Source organism: Bos indicus x Bos taurus, chromosome 11 (genome assembly GCF_003369695.1).
Source record: "Bos indicus x Bos taurus breed Angus x Brahman F1 hybrid chromosome 11, Bos_hybrid_MaternalHap_v2.0, whole genome shotgun sequence".
Lineage (NCBI taxonomy): Eukaryota > Metazoa > Chordata > Mammalia > Artiodactyla > Bovidae > Bos > Bos indicus x Bos taurus.
In genome coordinates this window covers 28,457,713-28,484,966 of record NC_040086.1, presented here as the reverse complement: position 1 = coordinate 28,484,966, position 27,254 = coordinate 28,457,713, and the positions used below count along the sequence as shown (strand labels likewise).

The window sequence follows — 27,254 nt, the reverse complement described above, 5'->3', positions numbered from 1 at the left end:
CCCTAGTCAAGGATCCTGCCTTGCCTGGATGCCAAACAAAGACTAGCTGATGGCCCACAAGGTCCCGGCATACTCTGGGACCGCTATACTTCCCAGAGTTCCCAATCCACCAACCACTTCCCTCCTAGGCAGAGCAGACTTGAGCTCAGGCAAGGGCTCTTTTTCAAAGTAAACAGACCACTTTTGGGTACTGTTTCTCTTTTTGAGAGGATGCATTCATTGGTACAAGAATGACTCATTTCAGTTCCCAGGGAAATGGGTAGGCCTAGCTATCAGGAGCAGAGTAGAAAGGATTCCAAAGCCACCTCTGGGTTCAGAGGTCCTGTGATCGATTAATACTGCCTATCCCTAGGGGTAGATTAAATGAGGGATGCTCAAGGGCTGTGCACCTACCACTCTTGATACAATGGGAATTATATCAACACAGCAGAGGCTTTGGAGTGAGGGCCCCCTGCTTCAAATCCAGGCTTTGGCACTCTGTCTGTAGGACCTGAGGCCAGTCACTTTGCCTCTCTACAATTCACCTCTTCATCTGTAAATGGGAATAATTCCTATTTCATAGGGTCCATGTAAAGCAGTTATCCTCAAAGTGTGGTCCTCTGGCTAGCAGCATCAGTTATCATCTGGAAACTTGTTAGCAAGGCAGAATCTCAGGCCCCACCCAGCCCTCCTGAATAAGAAATTCTGGGGATGAAGCAATCTGAATTTTAATGAGCCCTCCTAGTGGTTCTGAAGCCTGTTAAAGTTTGGAAGCCCTGTTGTAGAAGTCCATGTTAAATTATAAGACCTATAACAGTTTTTTTAAGGACAGAAGTCAGGTCTTTCATCTTACGCACTGACCAGCAAAGTGGCCAGCTTACCACAGGTACTCTATACATTCTATGTCCTTTCCCTTTCTTGTCAAAATACAAGCTGCCAACACAAGAACTTAGCGGGTAGGGAAGAGCAGGGGGTGTGTATGTTGTTTCAGGTGGAGTAATTAGACAGTGGGGTGGTTCAAAGAACTAAGCAAGCCTGTGGCAAGATGTCTGGGGGATTTCCTCCCCAGGGAAAGGAAGGAGGATGGGCTCAGGTCTCTGGAGCTGATGACAACAATGATTATTCTCAGGGATGAGGGCTACTTATGTCTATACAACACAGTAAAGCAGGAAAGATCACACAGCAGGCCTGTCTTAGTTAAACCTCATCCAAAGAGATGACATTACTTCACCCCAAAGCCCTGTTTTTAGGTTTTTTCTTTTTTGAAGTATAAGTGACTTACAATTTTTTTTTTATCAGCTTCAGGTGTCAAGGGCCTCTATTTTAAAATTGCTTCACTTGTCCCCCAGTACAGACTTTGACAACAGGTCTACTGAGGCGGCTATACTACATGTAATACTCGCACAACGCTCCCCTCCCTTTCACCTCTCACTCCCAACAAGCATTACCACACTGACAGTCTCACTTGCCTCACAAGTATAAACAATGGTGTGGTGATTTCCACCCCCACAGTCCGTTGTGTGTGTGGCAATGCATTTGTAAAGACAAACTGAAAATCATTAGGGAAATGCAGATTAGAACCACAGTGAAATACCACCTTGCATCCATGAGGATGGCTTTTTTTTTTTTTTTTTTTTCAGTTTTGCTACACTTTAATGGTAGATTTTTTAAGGGATTATCTTTAGGTCTTGTCAGCTACATCAAACAAAAGGTACTGAGTACTCCACAGGGTACAGAGTGCTGCCAAGCACCTCAGAAAATGTACATGACACGGAGAAAATGTGGTTCTTGCCCCTTGAGGAGCTTACACGCTGGGTAGGGGTGGGGGTGGGCTGACAACTCACAGTCTATAAGAGCTGCATGAGGATGGCTTTTATGTGAAAACAACAACAAAAAATGGTGAGGATGTGGAAATGCTGGAACCCTTGTGTTTTGCTGGCGGGAATGTAAAATGGTACAGCTGTTACAGAAGACACTAAGGCAGGTCTGTAAAATATTAAACATGAAATTACCATGTGTGTGCATGCTAAGTTGTTTCAGTCCTGTTTGACATTCTGTGACCCTATGGACTGTAGTCCCCCAGCCTTTCTGTCTATGGGATTCTCCAGGCAAGAATATCACAGTGGGTTGCCATTTCCTACTCAAGGGGATCTTCCCAACCCAGGGATCGAATCCGCATCTCTTGTGACTCCTGCATTGGCAGGCGGGTTCTTTACCACAAGCACCACTGGGGAAGACCACACAATCCAGCAACTGCACTCCAAGGTGTATACCCTAAAGAACTGAAGCAGGGACTCAAACAGATATTTTATGCCCATGTTCCTAGCAGCATTATTCACAATAGCTGAAGACAGAAAAAAAAACCAAATGTCCACTTACAGAAGAATAAGCTAAATGTGGTGTGTGTGTGTGTATTTTTTATATATATATATATATATATATATATATAAATCAGTTAAGTTGCTCAGTTGTGTCTGACTCTTTGCGACCCCATGGACTACAGCACACCAGGCCTCCCTGTCCATCACCAACTCCCGGAGCTTGCTCAGACTCATGTCCATTGAGTCGGTGATGCCATCCAACCATCTCGTCCCCTTCTCCTCCTGCCTTCAATCTTTCCCAGCATCAGGGTCTTTTCCAATGAGTCAGTTCTTCATATCAGCTGGCCAGAGTATTGGAGTTTCAGCTTCAGCATCAGTCCTTCCAATGAATATTCAGTACTGATTTCCTTTAGGATGGACTGGTTTGATTTCCTTGTAGTCCAAGGGACTCTCAAGAGTCTTCTCTAGTACCACAGTTCAAAAGCATCAATTCTTTGGTGCTCAGCTTTCTTTAGAGTCCAAGTCTCACATCCATACATGACTACTGGAAAAACCATAGCTTTGACTAGACGGGACCTTTGTCAGCAAAGTAATATCCCTGCTTTTTAATATGCTGTCTAGGTTGGTCATAGTTTTTCTTCCAAGGAGCAAGCGTCTTTTAATTTCATGGCTGCAATCACCATCTGCAGTGATTTTGGAGCCCAAGAAAAGAAAGTCTGTCACTGTTTCCATTGTTTCTCCATCTATTTGCCATGGAGTGATGGGACCAGATGCCATGATCTTAGTTTTTTGAATGTTGAGTTTTAAGCCAACTTTTTCACTCTCCTCATTCACTTTCATCAAGAGGCTCTTTAGTTCTCCTTCACTTTCTGCCATAACGATGGTGTCATCTGCATATCTGAGGTTATTGATATTTCTCCTGGCCATCTTGATTCCAGCTTGTGCTTCATCCAGCCTGGCGTTTTGCATGATATTCTCCGCATATAAGTTAAATAAGCAGGGTGACAATATACAGCCTTGATGTACTCCTTTCCCAATTTGGAAGCAGTCTGTTGTTCCATGTCTGGTTCTAACTGTTGCTTCTTGACCTGCATACATATTTTTCAGGAGGCAGGTAAGGTGGTCTGGTATTCCCATCTTTTGAAGAATTTTCCACAGTTTGTTGTGATCTACATAGTAAAAGGCTTTGTCATAATCAATGAAGCAGAAGTAGATGTTTTTCTGGAATTCTCTTGTTTTTTCGATGATCCAGAGGATGTTGCCAATTTGATCTCTGGTTCCTCTGCCTTTTTGAAATCGAGCTTGAACACCTGAAAGTTCACAGTTCATGTATTGTTGAAGCCTGGCTTGGAGAATTTTGAGCATTACTTTGCTAACGTGTGAGATGAGTGCATTGTGTGGTAGTTTGAACATTTTTTGGCATTGCCCTTCTTCGGGATTGGAATGAAAACTGACCTTTTCCAGTCCTGTGGCCACTGCTGAATTTTACACATTTGCTGGCATACTGAGTGCAGCACTTTAACAGCATCATCTTTTAGGATTTGAAATAGCTCAACTGGAATTCCAAGACCTCTACTAGCTTTGTTCGTAATGGTGCTTCCTAAGGCCCACTTGACTTCGCATTCCAGGATGTCTGGCTCTATTGTGGTTTTCTGGGTCATTAAGATCTTTCTTGTATAGTTCTTCTATGTATTCTTGCCACCTCTTCTTAATATCTTCTGCTTCTTTTAGGTCCATACCATTTCTGTCCTTTATTGACCATCTTCGCATGAAATTTTCCCTTGGTATCTCTAATTTTCTTGAAGAGATCTCTAGTCTTCCCCATTCTATTGTTTTCCTCTATTTCTTTACATTGATCACTGAGGAAGGCTTTCTTATCTCTCCTTGCTATTGTTTGGAACTCTGCATTCAGATGGGTTTATCTTTCCTTTTCTCCTTTGCCTTTCTTGCTTCTCTACTTTTCTCAGCTATTTGTAAGGCCTCCTCAGACAACCATTTTGAGTCATTCTGTCATTTTTGAGATTGCACCCAAGTACTGCATTTCGGACTCTTTTGTTGACTACGCCACTTCTTCTAAGGGATTCTTGCCCACAGTAGTAGATATAATGGTCATCTAAATTAAGTTTGCCCATTCCAGTCCCTTTTAGTTCACTAAATATGTATATGTAAATATAAATGCATATATGTGTGTGTGTGTGTGTGTGTGTATATATATATATATTCCCTGGTGGCTCAGGCGATAAACTATCTGTCTGCAATGCAGGAGACCCGGGTTCGATCCCTGGGTTGGGAAGATCCCCTGGAGAAGGAAATGGCAACCCACTCCAGTACTCTTGCCTGGAAAATCCCATGGATGGAGAAGCCTGGTAGGCTACTGTCCATGGGGTTGCAAAGAGTTGGACACGACTGAACGACTTCACTCACTCACTCATATATAATGTAATATTATTCAGCCTTAAAAAGCAATGAAATTCTAACACATGCAACAACATGAATGAAATTGGAAAACACTATATAGGCTAAGTGAAATAAGCAAGACAAAAAAGGATAAATATTGAATGATTTCACTTATGAGATACTTATTGTAATCAAATTCATAGAGAAAAATAGAATGGTGGTTACTAGTGGCTTGAGAGAGGGAGAAATGGGAGTTCTTGTTCAATGGATAGAGACTTTTCAACTTGGGATGATAGAAAAGTTCAAGAGATGGAGAGAGAGAGAGGTGATGGCTGCCCATACCCAACATGTGAGTATGCCTAATGCCAGTGAATTGTACACTTAAGAAATGGTTAAAATGGTAAATTTTTACAATAAAAAAAAGTACTTAACCAGCTTTATCCCATCATGACCACAAAAGGAACATCACGATGCAAACCTTTTACAGTCCTCCTAAACTCTGATCAAGGTAAATGCCCTAAATAAAAAGGACTCCAAAACCTCTGCATGCTTGAAAATCTAAACTGATCATGGCAGCAACACCCTTTCAAGACAAATAGAATTCTCAATTTACTTTGGCTTGCTATGCTATGAGAATATTTGATGTGAAAAAGAGACACAGCTGAAAATGGAGAATTGGCTGTGGCTTTCCGATGTGTTCACTCAGAGGCTTCAAAATGCCCATCCTTCTTCCCATTAATGAAGGTTTGATTCAACCTTTCCATTAGCCCACAAACTACTATTAAAAAAGCCATTTATCAGATTAACACTGAGTACTGCAAAAGTCATCTGCAAGCGTCGTGCTCTTTTCCACGTAGGGGTTGCCATGCCAACGGCTGCTCCATGTTCATTGTACAGGAGTATCAACTTCAACAAAGTCCTGCTTCATAATTCTGAGGACTAGTTCTATCCTGTTGTCCCTGACCACTTCCCAAATGTGCACACATGACAAAGACCCCCTCCTCCCTGCCCCACCAAATCAGGGAACGAAGAAAGGGAGCAATGATAAAATCAGTTTGCTAAATGTCCACATATTGAAAATGTTGCAAGGCAGACCAACATATTATTTCCTCTAACTCTTATCCCCATCCTAAAGAAGTACAGACAAAGAATTTGATGCAATAACAGTTTAGATGTAATTATTGAGAAAGGGTGAATAAACTGAAGGTGAGATTATAATTATGCAAATTGTTGTAATAGACTGTGCCTGAAGAGTGGACAACTATAAACAAAATCAGGTAAGATACTTGGATTCTACTGGTGCTAAATTTTGTTGCAAACTTTTGTTTTCAAGAAGGCCTGAAACCTTTTAAGTAAATGTGTTTAAATTGACTAGTAGTATCAAGCCTTTTGATTTAGAAGAAAGGTCTGAAACAGAGAGCTCTAGGAAACAATTTGTCCTGACTCGAAAGTAAATCTAACAAGCAATTACCAACCACAGTCAATGAGCCTAGCCTCATACTAAAAACTCATTGGTAAATCAAAGAAGTATCCAATCCAGTTTAAAAATGATTCACAGGGAACAAGCAAATGCTGTATAGACAACGGATTCCCAAATGAACAGGAGTCATATTATGTTAAAGTCTGCTGTAAATCTATGACACACTTCCAACCACAATCAGCAATGGAAGAGAAACAGCTCATTACAACTCTTAAACATGTACAGTAAGCTCCCTCCAATGTGAATGAGTTCCATTCTGAGAGTATATTGCTAAATTCAATTTGTTCATAAGACCAACTAAGTTTAGCCTAGGTACCCAACTACTAATGACACAACTGGCTACATAGTGCTGTATTGTAAAAGGTTTATGATACTTTTTTCACACATAATACATAAAAAAACACATAAAGAAATAAAACATTTTTGATCCTACAGTACACTACCTTGAAAAGTACAGCAAGAAGTACAACAGCTGGCACACAGGGCCTGGCATTGAGTGAACAGGCATGAAGAGTCACTGACTGGAGGAGGAGGAAGAGCTGGGAGACGATATAGCTGAAGGACCGTGGGCAACAGCAGATGGAGGGTACACTGCAATTTCACTCATGCCTGACGTTTGCATCTTTGAAACTGCAACTTGAAGGTTCCTATGTACTGTACAGCTTTTAGGCAAGAGACAGAAACATTGTATTGATAGCATCTACTCCAGCTAAAAATTATTTTACTTTTATCTTCACCAATCTGAAAGATACTGTATATGCACTAAAGTTTAATACTATGAACACACTACTGTGTAAAGAAGGGTATCTTGTAAAAAGATACAAACAGGGTTACAAAATTTCAGGAGGGAATAATCAATTAAAATTTTACATGACATTTATTTGGCATCTTGGGCCCAGGAACAACACCACTGAAGAAAAACTTGCTCTTCTAGCTAGTGGCTCCTGGTTCAGGGCAGACATACAGGCCACATGGGGAGACGATCTTACCCAAGGGACACCCAGCCCAGCCCTGACAGCACTCAGTGCCCCAGCCTCTTCTATGTAATCACGGGAATTATTCTAAGCCTAGAGAAAGGCCTACATGGGTACAAAACCTTTTAATTTGTAGTTATTTCTGGGACACTAGAGCTAACACATTTGTCAGGCGTATACAAGAGATGCTGTTTTCCAAGTCTGTGAACATCTCTGGGCTGGTTACAGCTTGTTTTCTGAACCTGGACATGTCAATGAATCGGTGTTGTATTATGATACATCTGTAAGTGGAAGCTGTATTAAATCTATGCACTGTGATAGCAAGAGAGAATATTGATACTTTGCTGTATGAGAAATCCATTTTCTACAACTGTATATAGTATGATCATATTTGCAATTACATGTCCATAAGTTACTGTATTGAAGAAAATATGTTCACCAAAGTGTTTAGTCATTATCTCTGGAAGGTGGAATTTAGGTGATTTTTATTTTCATCTTGATGCCTTCCTGTACTATGACTTTTTACAGGGAACATATATACTTTTTATAATCAGAAGGAAACAACTAGTTTAATAATAATTTTACAGAAGAAACAACTTATAGGGTCTGGGGTGTGTGTCTGTGTGTCCCAGTCTCCCTAACTACCCTAAAGCTAAAATCTCCTTCTAAACATTTTGGGGAACACTGCCTTCCTCCCTTGGAGCCCGGGCACCCCTGGGTATGTCTGCACATCCCCATCCTCCCTCCACATCCTGCTGTCCATCCAGCAGTGTCAGGGAGCTGCCCCCGCACTGGGGGCAGCCATTCAAGAAGCAAGGAAATATTATGCAAGAGCACAGGAAGTCAGAGGAGACAGGATTCTGGGCAGGCCTGGCAAGGAGTCTGTGTGAACTCCAGTGAACAAGCGGACTTTGCTCAGCAGGGCTGAAGCCAGCAGAAAGCCTTCCCAGGGCGGCAAGGGAGAGCCGTCCACCTCAGGTCTCCAGCCAGTGGGCGGCCATCCAGAACTTGATGTACCTGATGTAAGGCAGATAAACCTAAGTCTCCATATTTCTACTTCTTGGCCCAAGTTCAAGGTGACTCCCCAGCACTCATGCACCATGACTCACTTCTGTCCCACATCACTCTCCCCACTACTCCCCCCAAATACAGCATGACTCCATTCAGCAATTTCCAGGCCTGTTCCTCTCAAGGCCACCAGCTTTCCGACTCAGTCCTCTCTCTCACTGCCTCAGGCTAAGGGACTCAGTAGCTTCAGGTAGCGTATGTCCCTCATCTCACGTCAGTATCAACCCTGAGTACGCCAGATATGTTTATTTACACACACACACAAATCACAGAAGTAATAACCCCTTCTTTTGCAGTAGTTTATATTTTCCAAGCCCCAATCCAATTGGCAGAGCAGGGGTTATAGCAGCTATCTGACAGATGAAGAAACGGGGCTCAAAGAGGGTGTAGGAATGCTGTGTCTCTTGTTACAGGTGCTCTCATTCACCCCAGAAGCCTGCCCCGCTCTGCCCTGGGATTAGGAGATGAGACATGGCCTTACCTGGTAACACGACTGCTCCCTTTTGTAGAAACTGTGGGATAGAATGTAGAAACACTGTCCCATCTAAACCCACTTCCTCCTTAAGGAGGAGGGCCCTATTGCTGCCAATGAAGTGAGTCCAGAACCTGCTCTCTGGCATCATGCCATGCCCAGGACTGACTCTCAAGGCTCTGGCCCTCTCCACTTTAATAGAACCTCCTCTTGGAGAGGGGGAAATTACAAGGGAACTGGAGAGGCTTTCTTCAAAACCCTCTCTGATCACCTTTAACCTCCCTTTTTCCCTCCCTAAGGAGGCACCTGGAAACAGGAGTTGGGACCAGGCTCCACCTGGATTTCACTTCACAATGGAACTGGGTCCCACCTACTGGCCCATTTTAAAGATGGAGAAACTGAGGCTCAGAGGTCACCCAGCTGGTTAGCACTCCTCTTTCCACTAGGCCACAGGAATTTCACTAGACATACAACAGGACATTTCCCAAGCAGAAAGGGCCTAGATTTAAGTGGTAGGATAGACAAGACCGGAGAGAAATGGGACTGAGGTCCTAGGCTCCTCCCAGTCTCCCTAATCTCCACTCCCCTACTCTCCCTTGCCTCTGTCAGAAGCAGACAGTGGTATTTTAACACATAAAACCAGCCACACAGGGGACACCACCCACCCAGTTACTGCCCCTGGCCCGACAATTGCTAATTGTGGTGAGCACCGACAGTGGCATTCTCCTGGGACTCTCTTGTGTATTTCCAGTCGCCACCAACACACAATGGCCCCTACTTCTCTGGTGTAAACATTGCCAAATAAGACAAACAATAACATCACCATGACAGAAAAATAAGGTGCCCAGAGAGGCAGCACCAGCCAGGGGAGAGAAGGTTCTGCTCACATGGGCTCTTCTGCACTCTGGCTTTGCAACCACATTTTTGTGTCTTTGTTGTTTCACCTGTATGATGAGAATGACAACTACTTCATCACAAGCTTTGGGGAAAAAAACTGAGCACTGAACAAATGTAAGAAATGATGCCAGGTTGAGGCCAAAGACCCAGCAACGCTGAAGTAATTATTTCACTTAACAAATATTTAAGGAGCTCCTTATAGGTGTCCAGCACCGCCCCCAAACACTAAAGATATGGTGGCAAAGAAGACAGAATGGCCCTGCCCTCAAGGACCTTGCAAACTAGTGGGGAGCAACAGAGAACAGACAGACAAGTGAATGACAGCATGCGGGGAGTGCTGTCTTTCAGAAAAAGAGAGAGAGAAGAGGGCTGGAGGTCAGCTGAGGGGCTCAGGGGAGGCTTCCCTGAGGACGTGATATTTAAGCTGAGCCCTAAGGCCCTGACAGCTGTCCACCTCAAAACGGGGCTGAAGGAAGGGCCAGCTCAGGCACGAGAGGTGTCAGGGACGGGGCAGGTGACAGATCTGAGGCTGGAGCGAATGCCCTGCCAAGTTTCATGGTCACTATGTGACACAGCCAGACTCTTCACATCCAAAGCCTCTTCCCACTACTGGTAAGACCAGGATCATAGGCATCCCAAGGCATCAACGGGTCCCTACTTCTGTATCTCTCCTAGCAGGCTGCCTGACCTTTTAAACACCTTGGCTGCAGCACTTGGTCCCTTCTGTGCTATGCTGTGCTTAGTTCCTTCGTCATGTCCGACTCTTTGTGACCCATGGACTGTAGCCCACCAGGCTCCTCTGTCCATAGGGATTCTCCAGGCAAGAATGCTGGAGTGGGTTGCCATTCCCTTCTCCAGGGAATCTTCCCAACCCAGGGATCGAACCCAGGTCTCCTGCACTGCAAGTGGATTCTTTACTGTCTGAGCCACCGTGGGCCTACAATTAGGTATTACTTGTAAGACACAGAGCAACAAGTGGGACCCAAGCAGAGGTGGCGCAGACATAGCCCTGTAGGTCTAGAGATCTGAGGGTGCTGAATCAAAGGGCAAATTCCCACTGCATCAGGATGGCAGCAGCCCTAGACCCTGGACCCTCATCTTCACAGATGAGGGGAGAACAGGCCAGGCAGGGAAAGAGGCATACCCAGGGTCAGACCATTTTTCAGGAGTCCTGGAAGGTTCCTTAGTCTCTTGATGCTATCAGATTTTCTCACATCTCAGGATATGGGAGAAATACAACTCAAATGTGGAAATCACTCTTGGCAAGAGCCCATAATCTTGGGGACAGCTGCGGGTGAGGGCAGTTAAAAGCCCTTGATAGGCTTGAGAGCAAGTGAGAGACCTCCACTTAGAGTCGGCTAAGACTCCCTCTCAGTTGCAGTCAAATCACTCCAACAGGCAGTGATGTGCCAAGTGATTATAATGCTGTGCTTGTTAATACCTTAATGGTCTGTACGTTATACTTTTCAAAGGTCTTTCTATTGAGATAATCATTGCAAAAATGACTTTCAAAGCATAAAAAATATGCTTTTTAATTTGTCTTTTTTAAAAGTATTTTTTATTGAGGGAAAATTGCTTTGTGATGTTGTGTTAGTTTCTGCTGTACAACAACACAAATCAGCCATAATTATACCCACATCATCGCCCTCTTGTGCCTCCCTCTCCACCCCCATCCTACTCCTCTGGGTCAGCACAGAGTACCAGGCTGTGTTATGTAGCAATTTCTCACCAGCTATCTATTTTTACAAATGCTTATTAAAACACTTTTACAATGCATGGTTTTAGGGAATTCCCTGGAGGTCCAGCAGTTAAGACTGTACTTCCACTGCAGGGAGGATGGGTTCGATCCCTGCTTGGGGAATTAAGATCCTGCAAGCTGTGCATCACAGACAAAAAATACATTTTTTTTTTTAATTAAAAAATAAAAGGCATGGTTTTATTGAAATCCTAGCTCATTTCAAACTTATAATAATAGTACTCTTAGAAAGCAGGTAATGTGTGTAACCCCCACTTAGGTATGGGAAACATTACCTTCCTAGGTCACACAAGTCAGAAAAGATCTAGAACAGTCTCTCAGTCCTAGAGGTTTCTGAGAGCTCCTCTGAACCTCCTGTGGAGGTCAGCTTTGTCAGGGACACAGAAGAAGTCAAAGGCGGCCCTGGGGGCATTTACAATCTGTTTGGCAAGACAAAGGGTAAGAAATATGGAATGCTTGTGGTCATCCCCTGACACTAATTTTGGAGGCAAAGGAATTCAAGTGGGTGAAAGTTTGTCCCTTTCCAAAATAAACACATCCTCTGCCTGGACCCAGAAGATCTAACTCCAGGAGAATTAAGTGACGTCATTCCCCTCGTGACATCTAGATCCATACAGGTGACCCAGAATCTCAAGGCTTGTGTTTATCTGAGCATGGAAAATGGTTCAAATGTGCACAAGTGGATGGTCTGGGAAAGAAAGAATCGACTTTCGTGGTCATCTCAGACTCCTTGCTGCCGGGGCACTCTGGTCACCAGGATTTTCCAAGACCCCACGCTGGCCAGCAGCTGCCATGACCACACCAGTACCACGTGTGCCCATGACCTGTCACCAAAATGACCCAAGTGGGAAAACAGCTTGCTTGGAGTTTAACAGTGGCAAAAACTGTCATTTTTAAAGGTAATTTTAGTTTGGAAAGAAAAAAAAAAAAAAAGAAAACCCCAGAGAGGAGTAGGCATGGTGACAGTGTCATTGCAGATTAGCCAGCTTAGATCTCCCTCCTTTCCCCTCCGGAGGCCTGTCTGGAGCTGTGGGAGGCAGATGCTAGACTCAAATTCTAGCTCTAGCTAGATTAGGGTAAACGTCACCTCCTGGGCTGTGGGGTGTCTTTGGACGTTCCTTGAGGCTGCTTCCCAGGGACTGCCCAAGCCCCCAGACAGCCCCTGTGTCTGGGCTGCCTGCCCTGGGGTCCGTGGTTCCCCGCCACCTGCGGGCCTGGAGGATAAAGGCTCTGTCCACCTGGCTCCAGAGGGGGCCCTTCCTGGGCTGCTCAGACCCACAGTGGAGGGGGAGGGAAGAACCCCAGCTACCCCACCAGGTGACTCCAAAAGATGTTCTTTGACTACACCTGTCCAAGAACACCAGAGTTCAGGTTTTAGGGAATGGTATAGCCACATAACAGGAAAGGAGTAGGCCAAGGAATAGCTCAGCTGCCTCTTTGTGCAAAGGACACAACTCCCAGTGATTGGTACAAACTGCCAAAAAGCATGGATGCCTCTCTCTACAAACAGTGGAGCACTGAATAGCCTTTCACAGTGACCAGACTCAGAAACCTAGAATCTATGATGACAAAGGGCAAGAAGGGAGAGGATGAAAGCCCCCATCAAATTATTAGGGGGAAGCAGGCTTCACCATCAAAATGAGAACGTGAGATGAGCCATCACACACTCATCCACAGAGCCTGATGGAAGCTATTTAGAACACAGCAAGTTGTCCCCTTCTGGTCTCCCACTCTGGACCCCAGGAGGCATTTGTTACCCTCAGGCATGGTACAGTCCAAAAAGAAATATATTCTAGAGCAAGCTGGGCACATTTGCAGATGACTGATTTCCTGAGATGCAGAGGGCATTTTCAGTCTCTGAGGTCATTCTTACAAAGGATAACCATGGTACCATCCACCCACCCTTTGGTGCTTATGCTAGAGTCAACTGGAAGATAATAGGTGTGCCCTGGGCATCTTCCTTAGGTTCAAATAACCCAAGAGAAGCAGGCACTGCTCTTGTGGCCCCAAGGCAGCCCTAAGTCCATCACGTCATGACTAAGCTATCATGGTGTCCTCAACTTCTCAGCACCAGCCTGGGCCTGACCCCTTTCTCCCATACGTTTATACAGCTCCAGATTCAGTTCTGGAAGGAGCCGATTCACCAGTACTGCTCTGTACACCCTAATTATTCCTACCTCCTCATTTAACTCCAGCTGTTCACCCCACTGGAATGCCCAAAACCCATCTGCTTATCTAAATTCTACCTAATCTTCAAGACCTAGCTCTTAATGCTCCTCCCTTAAACCTCCAACTATTCACAGTACACAAGATCTACTTACCCTTATTCACACTCAATTACTATCAATCTTCCAGTTTGCTCAGTGTTTTGTCTGAGCTCTTTTTAACTTCATAACAAGACAGCAACATCGTAAAGATGGGGTGAGGACAACCTTTAACATCAACCATCTTGCATGATTTTAAACAAATCAGTTTAGGAATTCTCTGACTCACCAACTAGACTCCAAGCCCCCTGAGTGCAAGGTCCATCTAAAGCCTCTCTGAAACCTCACTGCACGGCACAGCACCTGAATTTAGTAGGTAACTTAGAATGTTTGTACACAGCGATGATGACAGTAGCCCCCCAGACTTTACTACACGCATGGTGGGGGTTCCAGGAGGATGGGTAGGTTGATCTGAACAAAGGTTTCTGCCTAAATCGCTAACCCTCTGCACTAAGCCCAAAGTTCATAACATAAGATCAAGTTACTGAGTCTACAAGCAAATCCTGGGCACCAAGTGTGGGCCTCTGTTTTGAGTGCTGAGAACAGAAAAAGTTAACAGGGCTTCTGTTCCTGAAGGGCTTACTCCCTAAGTGGTAATCAGAGACAGACACAGACACACATACAGACACACACACACACACACACACACACACAGAAAAGCAAGCTGTAACAGCATCATCCCAGCAGCATGATACAGACTAAAGGCCATGTAAATGCAGGGGGAGCCAGTGTGCTGCACCATTTAGACTAAGGGCCATGGGAATGCAGGGGAGCCAGTGTGCTGCACCATTCAGACTAAGGGCCATGGGAATGCAGGGGGAACCACCGTGCTGCAAATCAGGAAGGCTCCGTAGGGAAGATGATTTCTAACAGAGAATGGGTCCTCCCCTACACACCCGTTCCCACCTGACCATTTTAAACTTTCACCTGAAGTACTTTGCTGTTTGGCTTGCACTTTACCTTGGTGTATTGGGCATTCTTAAAGTGAAGCCCTGACTTCACAATACTTGCCTAATGCTTGCATTTGATGTAAAATCATGAGTCAACCACATCTGTCTATGGTCTTCTGTTTGTTTGTTTGTTTGTTTTTTCCTTTCTCTTTTTTCTCTTGTCAAGGAAAATTTAAAAAGGGCTCAAATCTACATGAACAAGAAAAGCACAGTCCAAGAGGCAGGCTTTCCAAGTGACCCAAGAGACATCGATAAAGCAACTGTATGTTTTTTTAAATTAAGCATGATTTTAGGGACTCAAAATGTGCAAGATGTTTACAAGGCACATAAGAAAATCAGACATCCTTGCCCTCCAGCAACATGCAATGTTGCTGGAAAGACAAGACCACATGAAATGTCATTAGATAACAAGGAAATATAATCAGGCAGGCTCTCTGGAGAAAGCAACCAAGAGCTAGAAAGGAGTGGAGGGGGAGACCTGGGGGACTCGGCCTCACATTAGGAAAGAGGAAGATACTCAAGTAGAGACAGAAATGGGGAGAACATCTGAGATGGAGAGACTGGGCTGAAGGAATAGAGGTGGGAGGGAGACCCATGACATGGGGTGAGAAAGTCCTTAGGGTACAAGGAGGAGACTGGCACATTTGGGGCTCAGGAGGCTCACTGGGTGATGGTGAATGGGGTGCTTGGCTGAAGTGGGGTCCCTTTTTGTCAGTGAGATGAACTCCCAATGCTGTGTGGACTGCCCTTGGGAAGAAAACTGGACCAAGGATCCATTTCCGCATTCAGGCTTTGAGTGTGTCGGCTAATCCTTGGAAATCTGTAAGAGAAACATGCAAATCCACAAAAGGAACTCCCCCGCCCCGCTAAAGACTCTGTGCTCCAAGGACATGACAACCCTGCCTAAAATAGGGCAGTAGCAGCACCATGCAAACCTGTTCTGAGAGGCTAGGAAAGCTATTGTATCTGAGCAGCCAGGCTCCCTCCCAGCCAGTCACATAGCAGGGAAATGCATGGGGGCAGGGGCTAATTTCCAGAGACTACCAGAAAGTTCGAGAAAGTGGGGCAGCCACACAGTGGACCAAGATTTCCCTCTGACATCCTGACCACTTCAAAGGGCCTGGCCAAATGGGAGAGACATGTCAGCTGCGCCAGGACATGCACAGCACAGGCAAGGAAGCCAGAATACTGTGAAGGGACTGGCTCTCAGGCCCCACCCACCACTAATTCCCCTAAATCCTTGGTACAAAAGAAAAGACAGACTCCTGCAGCATGGCGATACGGTTACTTTTATAGAAGTTTCCTTGTCGCCCGCGAAATGTGACCTTCATACTTCTCTTATCTTAATATCTGGATAAACACGTGTTGTGCAAGCACACAAATAAAGGTTCTAAAGGTGAAACGTGGTGTGTCCAGTAACACCATGCAGCTCTTGAACCCAGGCACCAGAAAGCCCTTTCAGCTCCAGAGAGGACTTCTCTCTCTCTACCCTGGGCACCAAAATTAGCTTCATCAACCTCAGCCAGTGCTGGAGTGAAGGCTGCCATTCTAAAATAGCATCTGAGAACTCTTGGAAACACAGGAGAGAAACACAAGGGTATGTAGTTTACAGACACCGAAGAGAGCAATTTCACTGGAGTGCTTCTTAAACCAAGTACAGAGGAAGGAGGCCTTATTGTGGTTTATTCTGAAATCCTGATGGAGTGAATGATATTCTTCTAGCTTCCTGAATTCCCCACATGGCATACTTTACATACTGTGATGTACTTAATTAAGCTTGATTATCTTCATTCAGAAAAACAGTGCAGAGGTCACATGTTCTTTAAAAAGTAGTTATCAAGCGACTTGTGCTTTGCTTGCACACTCCTATTCTTTCTAGAACATTCTGCAGAAACATCACGTGTTCCACTCTCCATACATTTGACCGTCCAGAATTGATTTTTCAAATTTTGTTTTCAAGTTCTGAAGAATGGGCCCTTGAACAGACCCTCCCAAGCACAATTTTCTGTTGTTTCCACATGGAATTCATAAACAGAGTGCGTGCACTTAAAGTTAAAGACATTCTTTCCTGCAACTGGGTATGACGTACTTTCCAGGATCTTTCTCAATACTCCAAAGTGCTTCAGCAACAGGAAGTCGTAAAGGTAGGAAGGAGGCCTGTAAATATTTGCTGTAATTACTCATTAGTAATGAGAGTGGTTAGCCCTGAAGTTTGAGTCGCCCCCTTTGTGCTCATGCTTAACTACCTTGTAACAGGAGCCCAAGGGGACACCCGGGTCCAGCTCTAGCTTTCACTGCAGATGGTATGGCTTTCTTCTTTTCACAGCTCAATTTGTCAAACACAAAATTAGGATAATGTGTTGCCCTTCTTTCTCTCTGCCCTCTACACAGAGGCAGTCAGAACAAATCTTATTCAAAGTGGTAACAATACGAAATCTTTCTTTTTTTATCAAGAGTAAAACACACATCTTAAATTGATGAATGCAGGGAAAACTACTAGGCCATTCAGATATGATCTAAATCAAATCCATTGTGATTATACAGTGGCAGTGACAAATCGACTTAAGGAGTTATATCTGGTAGACAGAGTACCTGAAGAACTATGGATGCAGGTTTGCAACTTTGTACAGGAGGTGGTGACCAAAACCATCCCCAAGAAAAAGCAATGCAACAATTCAAAGTGGTTGTCTGAGGATGCCTTACAAATAGCTGAGAAGAGAGGTGAAAACACACGTTTGTTAATACAAATACAGCATTGAGAGAGAGAGAGAACTGTCCGACTAGATACCCAGCATAGTGATTTCAATGATTATTACATAACCCCCCCCCCACCAAAACCAAACATACACTTTGATGTATTTTTAAAGTATGTATAAAATGCTTTGGAATAGATTGAGGCCATGTGTCCCCTTATTTATAGGGAACCACTGATTCCACACAGTGATAGGTCATAAGCAAGGAGACTCAGACTGAAAGTGAGACCAGAAGAGTCAACTAAAGCTGTTACAGAATCGATGAACTTCTAAAAGACTCTCATATTGGCTGCATCCCCAGCAATTGAGAGCAACCAGCACCACAAGCAGGGTTAGTTAACCTCCAACATTACTACTGTGACTGCAGAAAATGGACTCATTTCCTCACTCATGTATTTTAGTGCATAGTCTCCTCTGATAAAATCATTAATCTGTTATGATTCCTAGCACTAACCTCTCAGGTTTGATTTTTTTTTTTTTTTTAATTGGATGGTACCATGGAGATGGGATGCAGAAAGTCACTGGAGAAATATAAGGAGAGATTTCTAACAATCCACTTCCTTGGTTTTGTAGAATTGGGAAAGTAAACCAGACAGGGGCATGGCAAAATCAATATATACATATTTAATAGAGTTGTTTTCCTTACTGACGTATCTTCTTTTCTGAAATAGCTTTCCACATGAGAAAAGGAACTGCTTCCCAGAGTCATTATCTCACATAGAAGTTACTTGTAACTTTAAAACCGAAGAATTTTTCCAAGTGGCGGGGAGGGACACGGAATGTGCCTCCTAGGAACATGCAAAGGTTCTGATGGTCATGACAGATAAGTTTTTCTGATGTACAAGTGATCTCTGGAAACAGTCTAAGGTGGTCAAGCTAACTGGTAGTCTTTTTTTTTTTTTTTTTTTTTGCTAACTGGTAGTCTTAAAAAATTCGGGGAAATTAAAAAAGACCACTTAGAAGTAGGTAACATTCTAGTCCATTCCACACCTGTCTTGAGTCCAGAGGGCTCATAGGGCCCTGTCACTCTTCTTGAGACCGGACTATTGGTGACAGATTGCACCCAATCTCTACCTGAAAGAGCTTCCCTGTTGGCTCAGATGGTAAAGAACTTGCCTGCAATGCGGGAGACCTGAGTTTGATCCCTGGGTGGGGAAAATCCCCTAGAGAAGGGCATGGCACTTGGCACCGCATTCCAGTATTCTTGTCTGGAGAATTCCATGGACAGAGGAGCCTAGTGGGCTACAGTCCATGGAGTCACAAGAGTTGGACATGACTGAGTGACTAACATTTCATTTCATTTCTACCTGAAAATCATAGATGCTGTGAATGGCACGCCTTGCATGGCCACCATACACACAATGATGTGCAACTGCCAACATGGCTTGCCTCTCTCCTTAGTGATATATGTTCATGCAATTGTGTTTTAGAGCCCTGGGAAAACTCAAGAAGCCCTTCAAAGTTCACAGTGCAGAGGCCAATGGTGTGATGACTGTGAAAGCTTAGGACTCATCAGAGAAAGGGCCCTATAAAGATGTACCGTACTAGTATTGCAATGATCATAGCTATTCTTTATTCTCCCCTCCATTCTCTCCTTCCTGTGATTACAATTTCAAAAGATCAGTAGAGCCAGAAGCTGTTTTGTGCATCTTGATTTGGAGATGGCTCTTCAAAAGTTATGGAGGAAGAGCTTCTAACAGGTTCTTCTGCACAATCGAGTCCGAAGGTTACAGTAATTACTGAATTACTGCCACCTGTTAAGAGTGGGACATGGAGGGCTTCCCTGGTGGTCTAGTGGTTAAGAATCTGCCTGCCAATGCAGGGGACACGGTTCAATCTCTGGTCCAGGAAGATCCCACATGCCCTGGAGCAGCCTGGGCCTGTGTGCCACAACTATTGAGCCTGTGTTCTAGAACCCAGAAGCCAAAACTACTGAGCCTGCCTGCTGCAACTAGTGAAACCCGCTTTCCCTAGAGCCTGTGCTCCACAACAAGAGAAGCAATGAGAAGCCTGTGCACTGCAAGTAGAGAGCAGCTCCCGGTCCTTGCAACTGGAGAAAACCCCACACAGCACAGAGGAAAACCAATGAAAAATAAAGAGCTTCCAGGGCTTCCAAGCCTGCCCTTCAGATCTTCAATCGTTGTCTGCATGTCAGGGTCAAAACAAGTGATGAGTCACGAAAGAGAAAAGTAATTATAATAGTTATAAATACAACAGCAAAAGCAGTTATCATTTATAGAGTACTTGCCACAGGTCCGGAATGGTATTTATAGACATCTTAGGTAAGGTAAGGTGGTGTGGATCACTGGTTAAGAGTAAAGGCTCCGAAGGCATTTTGCCCCATTTGAATCTGAGCCTCGGCCATAGGCCATACTACCTATTTGACCTTTGGCATCTCGCCTTTCTATGCTTCAGCTCTCCCATCAGGGAAATGGGGATAATAACAGGGCTTATCTTATGGATGCTTATGAGGATTAAAAGAGCTCGTGCACGGAAAGTTCTGAGGATGGTGCCTACACAAACAAGACTGAGGGTTTTTTTTGTTTGTTTTGTCCTACTGCAGATATAATTAATATTAAGGACACACAGATTCCTAGTATGTAAAAAGACCTCCAGTAACTGTTTGAGGATGGTGGAAAATGTGAAGATAAAATTTCATGGCCATTTTAAGAAGCAGTAACAAAATGAGCCACATGAGAAGTAAGCCTGTGCAGGGCACTGAGCTGCCCACTCGCCCCCCCGTTACCGAGGGCAGACGTGTGGGTGGACAGACAGGTGGGCACAGGTAAGGTTAAGCCACACTACAGAATTTTAACTAGATGCACATGCCAACCTCCTCCCCCATCTCCAAGACAGGGAGAAACACTGGCGGTGAAATGTGGACCTCTCTGAGACCTGAACAGTAAGATCCTGAAAGGTAGGGCAGTCACCAAATCAGACATTCAAGAGCAAGGGCTCACCTTCTCCAGATCACAGAACTTATGAAAGGCTATCAGTGCTGAACTGACTTCCCTTGTGGGGAACAATACTTATATCCCTAACACTAGCAGCCATTCAGAGACTCACAGACCACCCTCTGAAGCCCACTCACAAAGCCCAGATTAAGAAGCTCCCTGTCCCTTCCTGGTCTTCCTAGAGTCTAGGCTGTCTCCACGATTACCCTTAATGGGACCAGAATCTCCACCCCATCACTCCCAGACCCCTACTAGGTGCCTCCCTTCATGCCCCTCACCAAAGCAAGTGTGCAAAGAATAGCAAACATTCAACTCTGGGGGCCCTTCTGACTATGGTGTCGGAGAATACCCCAGGGATGCTCTTGAACCCTCTACTTCTCATCACTCCTGACACTGACTGACTCGCTCAGAGCCAGTCTTTATGCTGCTATCAGGGCCTCTCCTGTGTGATTCCAGGGAAAACTAGGAACCCATTCTCCCACTCCCAAACACACACAATACTTTTAAATAATTATGCTTATATGTGATTAAGAACTTCTTTAGCTTCAAAAGATTTTATCTCAATAGAAAAGTGACAAGCAAGCTGCAAGCTACCTATATTTTTAGGTAAGCTTCCTTGTATGTCCTTCCCTCCCCCCAAACAAACTAAACAACTTGAAGACCAAGACCACATCCCTTATTCCTTAATGTCTCCTCCACATTTTATCCAGAGAGGGAGTAGGTGTTCCATACACATTCGCTTTCATATTGGTTTATATCATGGTATGAAAAGCAGAGCTAATTTCATGAGGACACTAGATATTAGTACTGGGAGAGTGAGGATAAAGGGTACTGGGAATCCTGGGAGCAAACACTGTTAACTTCACAATATTGGCAAAAGCCCTACCTGCTATGAACTACAAATGAAGGTCAGTACCAAAAGCAAAAGGGAAGATTCATTAGGCTAAAACAAAAAAGTCATGTTGGTATGGGCCAGAACTGAGGCGGGAAAAAAACAGTACTACTGGAGAGATTTCCTGAGAGGTGGAAAAGCCTAAATCTTAAGATAACTAATGACAGCAAATATTTTCAAATGTATTGGGCTAAAATCCTGGAGTACTAAGAATTATCTAATTGGTTCTGTTCTATTTGTAAACATTTTACAGAATAGATTCCTAAAACATTGAGGATTACCCTACACAGAGAGAGAGAGAGAAAGAGAGAGACAGACTGACTGATTTACGTTTGAAGTGAATTAAACAGTTTTGTCTCATGGTTTTCACTCCTAGTGAAACTGCCAGCGTATTCAGTACAGCCTCTTGGATGTCTCCACTGACAGGTAGTTCTCTACTTCACAAAGCAATCTTCTCCACTGGGGAACAGTCCTTGCATAAAACTGTAAGATTCCCATCAGCAATACTGAAAAAACCTGTAGTCACAGCATTCTTTAGAACTTCACAAAAGCTGTGTGAGTTAAATTTTATTCACGGGAACCTGTACTGTGTTACATCAATTTATTACATCCAGTAATGCAATTGGAAAGAGAGATCAAATGTTAAAGGGATGTTTATAGAAAACATATTTACATTGAGAAAAACTGCCCAGCAATATTTTTGCCTTTAGATTTGAATAAGAGGTGGACTTGATTTTACTTTAGCAGAGGAACAACTACACCCAGGGACAGGAGAGGAGATTTCTGATCCTCTTTCCATGGAGGCCCCACACTAAGCAATAGAAGCCTTCTGGGAAGGAGCTTTGAGCTGTCTAGCTTTGGGAATGGACTTTGATCCCTGAGCATCCAAGGATCTGATTTACATTTATCCAAACCACTCTCCAATCCCCATGTACGTCAGAACTTCCAGACTGTTTTCTCTTTCAGGGAAGGGACTCAAAAATTGTCTGATTAGGAAGTGAGTAGCCCAGACATTTTCTAGCTCTTCACAGTCCAGGAATCCTGATTAAAGAGACCTTCACTTCACTCCTGACAGGTGAGTGCAAAAAGTGAGTGCAGCACCTTAGCAAGCATCTGGCCATCTCTGATGTCAGCACGAATGCCCACTACCACTAAAAGAGCACACTTTGAAACCCTCTGTCAAGGCCAGCCAAACGTTTAGAAAGTAAACTCTTTATTATTAAACATTAACATCTCCATCGACGCATGAATGTTCTGGAACAAAACAATCCTGCCCACTTCTTGAACGCCTGTTGTTAGAAGGAACACTGTGAATGTTCCGTGCATCTTGCATTTGGGGGAAGAAGAGACTCTGCTGAACCAGAAGAATCACATTTTAAGAATCTATACACAGAATCCTAACCTGAAAGCCTCATACGGAACTTGTGAAGCACTTTGTCAAAGCTAAGGATCACCACTTACATGACACACCAACTTCCAATGCACTGGTTCACATATTTTAATTATACCTTGGTCCTTCAAGGAGCCTGCCCCCAGCAAACAGAGCCAGACTAGAAAAGTAAATATGTCTCAAAACACTTAGCCCAACATGAATTGGACAGCCTCTCACAGGACTCCGGATGGTGAGGGACACAAATGTTTGCCCTGCCGGTCTGCGACATAAAAACCAAGGCCAGTCGCAAAGCAGACAGGCAGGGCCACCGGCTCTGGCCTCCTGGACATCTCATAGGCAATCCCCACAGTGGTTCTGAAACCTGCTGCTCTTGCGAATAATTCAGAGCCTGATTACCCAACTTTTTTCCAGCTCCGATTCTGGCTCCCTCTATCTCTAACAAAAGAGGCACTACAGTTAGGTATGTCGAAATAATTTCTCCTCTGCTCCCAAGTTTCTTGAAACAATTAACATATGTAACAGCACAGAACCCGTGCACAGCCGCGCGGGAGAAACTGACGCTTCACACATCTGTCAAGACTACCTTCAGGCCCCACCTCCGCGATTGCAACATTCGCCGATAGGCATCACAGTTGTAAAATGTACAATAAGTTCCCTCACCGGGTCCGGAGCCCAGTGTGCGCGCAGAGGAGCTGACTATAACTTTGCATTTTGATTGTTCAATCATTGTTATTGGCAGGCTATACTGGGCTTGCAAAATGCGTTGGAATCTTAAAAGTCCCTTCCCTGCTTCGCTGCCCTTCAAAGACAGAAGACTCCAGGGGTGCTTCGAGGCCTCCCGGGGCGCGCGCCCGCTGCGGTCTCCGGGGAGCCCAGATCGACCGAGGCAAGACTTCGTTAGCCATCTCAGGCCTGGGGGTGCCGCAGTGACGCGGGAGGGGCAGCTGCGGCCGTAAACTCGGAGTTAGGCTCAATCCCCTCCCCTTCTCCCCTCCACTCCTGGCAATCCGGGAGCGAAGGGCCCGGGCGCTCTGCCAGAAAGGGCGCGATTTGCTCCTGTTTATCAAACCCTTATCGGTGCCCCGAGGTGGGAACCGCCGCTTTCGACCAGCGGATACACGGTTTCTGGCTCCGGTCCCGAAGTCGGAACACGAGTAAATCGACCCAAGCACTGAGCTCTTCGGGCTCCCAGGTTCGAAGCCGGTCACGCTCGCCCATCGCGGCTGGGTTCCTCATCTCCGAACCACCGTACAACCCCCCAGCAGCTGATCTCCGGAGGCTCAACTCCTTCAGCCGGCCCAGCACGCGTTCGATTACAGTTCCCCGCACTCCAGCCCCGCCAGCCACCGTCGAATACTGGGCGGAGAGCTCCAGCCCGCTGGGGCGGCACGAGTGGAGGTTGAGAGGAAAGGGGAGCCAGGCTGCAAGCCGCGCGCGATGGCAGGAGGCAAGGTGGTTCCCACGTCTGAGCGCCACGCCGTGCGCTCTCACCCTCGCCGGGAGAGGGCAGGAGGGCAGTGAGAGTTGGCCTCCGTTGCCTCTCACCCAGTGCCGAGAGGCTGGCGAGGGCAGGCGGGCATATCGTGGCTGCCCTTCTCTGTCCTCTTGGGAGAGAGACACCGGGACCTGCCGGGAGTGCCGGGTGTCGCCATCCCCTCCCCACACGCGAAGACAGCTGCTTTCGCGAGGCAGCCGGGCCCACTACCCACTCTCCCGCCGAGGCAAGCTGCGGGATCAGGAAAGGGACTTCTTCCAGCTTCCGTGGGGTCTGGAGCCCTGGAGTGGGTCCCTTCGCTGAGCCCTGGCAGCTCTGCCGGGGCCCGTCCCAGCGCTGCATTCTGCCTCCGGCCCCTTGCCAGTTCCGGGAGGCAGAGCGGGCAGAGTTCATTTAGAAGGACCCCACGGGTCCCGAAGAAAAGAGTGGATGCTGCCCCTCAAGTGGGCCGTGAGAAAGTCGAAAGTTGATTTGAGCGAGTCAACCAAGAAACGTTTCAACACGCTGGCCGCGTGAGTTTGGTGCGGGGTTTGGAGAGGGGTGGATTTTGGAAGGTACCTCGAGAGCACCTCCGACCTCTAGGGCTATTTCCTGGCTTCGTTGTCCGCTCAGATTCCCGACTCCTTCGGGCCACAGAACTCTCGACCGCGAAGCCGGAGCGGCGCGTCGCCAGCCTGGACACCTGCGCTCCCCTGCCAAACCTTCCAAATCGTCCCTGGGTCCTCAAAGTCCCCTCGGCGCTCTTCTCCCAGCGGCGGTCCCGCGGAGCCCCGCCACCCGCACCCCGGACCAACTCCCCTACCGGCTCGGACGCCCGCTTACCTTTTCTTCTCCTTGTCAGCTGTCATTGTCGCTGGGGCCCTTTGAGGCTCCGAGCACCTGAGCTCCAGGGCCGGCGCGGGCTGCAGCCGCTACTTTCGCTGTGGCCCTAGCCCACTCCTCGAGGCCCACGCCGATGTGAAAGGTGCCAGGTGCTCGCAGGTCCCGAGCGTCCGCACGGTCAGGTGGAAGTTGCGGGCGGCAGGCTTGGTGCGGGGGAGGGGGGGTGGAGAACGGTGACGGGGAGGAACCTGTACCGGGAGGCGGGGTCGGGAAAGGAGTGGAAGGACGCTGTCAAACGCAAAAAAAAAAAAAAAAAAAAAAAGTGGGGGGCGGTGGGCAGAGAGCAGGGGGCTGAAGTTTCTTTTTCCTTCGAAAAGGAGTCAGGAGTCCCTTTTCTGGGTTTTCAAAATACAAGAAGTAGCTTGAAAACGACTGGAGTTGGCTGAGTCCGGGGCCGGGCAGACGCGGAGGCTGAGATGACCATACAGTCTCAGGACACTGCCGAGGATTGTACGGCCGCCTCAGGAAAGCTGGGGCGGGAGGCGGCAGGCGCCGGTGCTGTGCGTCGGGCCGCTCCCGAATGTCGGGCTCGCGGGGCGGTCAGCCCACTTTAAAAACTCCGGCGGCCGGCGGGGGTGGGGAGGGCGCGAGGGGCGCGGACGCAGCGGGCGGGGGCCGGGGGGCGGGCACGCGCAGGCAGGCAGGCCCCGCCCCCGTCCGCCCCGCCCCGCCCGCGCCGCGCGCTGGGGCAGCCCACGGCGTCCCGGCCAATCGGGAGGCGCGGCCGCAGCCTGTGCCCTGACCCCGGCCCGCCCCGCTGCCCCCGCGGTCGGCTCAGCAGCGGCCCGCCCGCCCCGCCTCCGCCCTCTGCGGTTAGCGAAGTTGTTTATGAGGTCAGCGGGGTGGCGGGAGGTAGGTGGGACTCCGCACCGAGGAGGCGCACCTTGATGGGGCTAAGCGGCAGCGAGGACTGGGTTTGCGGGGGGTGCTTGCAGGAGCGGCTGTGCTCCCGTAAGCCCGGGTCCTCCCACCTCTGCCCTGTCCTTGGGACCCGGGCTCAACCGCGAGCGCCCAGGGTCCCGCGCTTCATAGAGCCACTCGGCGATGCCGCGCTCCCGTGTCCCTCGCCCTGCTGCCTGTGCTATCGGGCCCAGGTCGGGGGGTAATTCCGAGGTCTCCAAACGCTGCGCTCGGTCTGGGCGATGTGTTTTTCCGGCAGAACGCAGCTAGCTTAGCAGCCCCGAAAGAGAGAGGCAGGGAGACCAATCACTTGTGCCTGTCGGATCTGGGGAAACAGTGCAGTGAAACTGAATTACTGTTGCCTCTGCTCTTCTCTTCCTTCACCTGGCACGTCTGTTGCCTGCGGGGTTGCGCCGAGCTGGAGGGGATGCCTGATCGAAGGTCCTTCGGGCGGTCTGGCTTGCCTTGCCCAGCTCCCAACACCTGGCCACCACCGCCCGGGTCCGGGCCAGTTCAGAACTGGAGAAGCAGTCTGGCTCTACGGCGTGATCTCGGGATAAGAGTTGACAGCGTGTCCTCAAATCGCATAATTTCAGGGCTGCCCAAGGTATCTCCGCGGTCCAGTTGAATCCCTGGTAACGAAAAGACTGCAGGTGTAGGGAGATCAGAGGTCCAGGGGCCGTCAGAGCCCAAGGTTTTCCTGCTGCTCTTTCGGCGCTGCCAGGGACCCGCACCCGCTGGGGATCCTCTGCTCTGTGCTGCCGCTGACTGCTCTCCCAAGAATCCCACCCTATTCCCTACCTACATGGCAGCGATCCAGCAGGGATATTTCTGGAAGGGACCGGGAGGATTTTAATCTTTGAAGCTCATTTGAGACGGGCGCACGGGCTTCACAGGTGTGAGCTGAAGAGAAGAGAAAGCAAGGGTGGCGGAATTGGTCCACCCTGGGACCCTAAGCCTTGCTGTTCCTTTCCCCCCTTAGCTTCCCCACATTTTATACAAAAATAATCTGCTGTAAGGCACCTTCAGTATTGTTAGGCTAAGTGAAATAAGCCAGTCACACAAAGGCAAATGCTGTGTGATTCCACTCTTGAAGTTTCTAAACTAGTCAGATTCATAGAAGAAACAAACCAGAAGAGGGTGGTGTGAGGGATTCATGTTTAATATGCATAGAGTTTTAGTTTTGCAGGATGAAAAAGTTCTAGACGATGAACAATGTGAACATATTAACAATACTGAATTGTATGCTTAAAATGGTCAAGGGGGTGTTTATGTTTTTTAAAACATAATACAAAAAGGAAATATCAAGAAATAAGATACATAAGAAGAGTTTGGTATAAGTTCGTGTCACCACCAAAATACAAAATAAATGTGTTTTCCCCCTGGCAACCTGTAAGAGGGGTGGGAGTACTTTTCAGGAGATTTTG

The 27,254-nt window shown here is 46.8% G+C and overlaps 1 protein-coding gene across 2 annotated transcripts in view; it reads right to left on the bottom strand.

The window, feature by feature from the left end:
- Positions 1–25,457, bottom strand: part of EPAS1 (endothelial PAS domain protein 1) — a 92,613-nt gene extending 67,156 nt beyond the window's left edge. The window contains exon 1 of one of the 2 annotated variants that reach the window (XM_027555173.1): positions 24,868–25,457. In XM_027555173.1, coding sequence (XP_027410974.1) covers positions 24,868–24,893 — 26 coding nt within the window. In that variant the 5' untranslated portion in view covers positions 24,894–25,457. The remainder of the gene's footprint in view (positions 1–24,867) is intronic. The other variant, XM_027555174.1, reaches the window with a different exon arrangement.
- Positions 25,458–27,254: the final 1,797 nt, after the last annotated feature.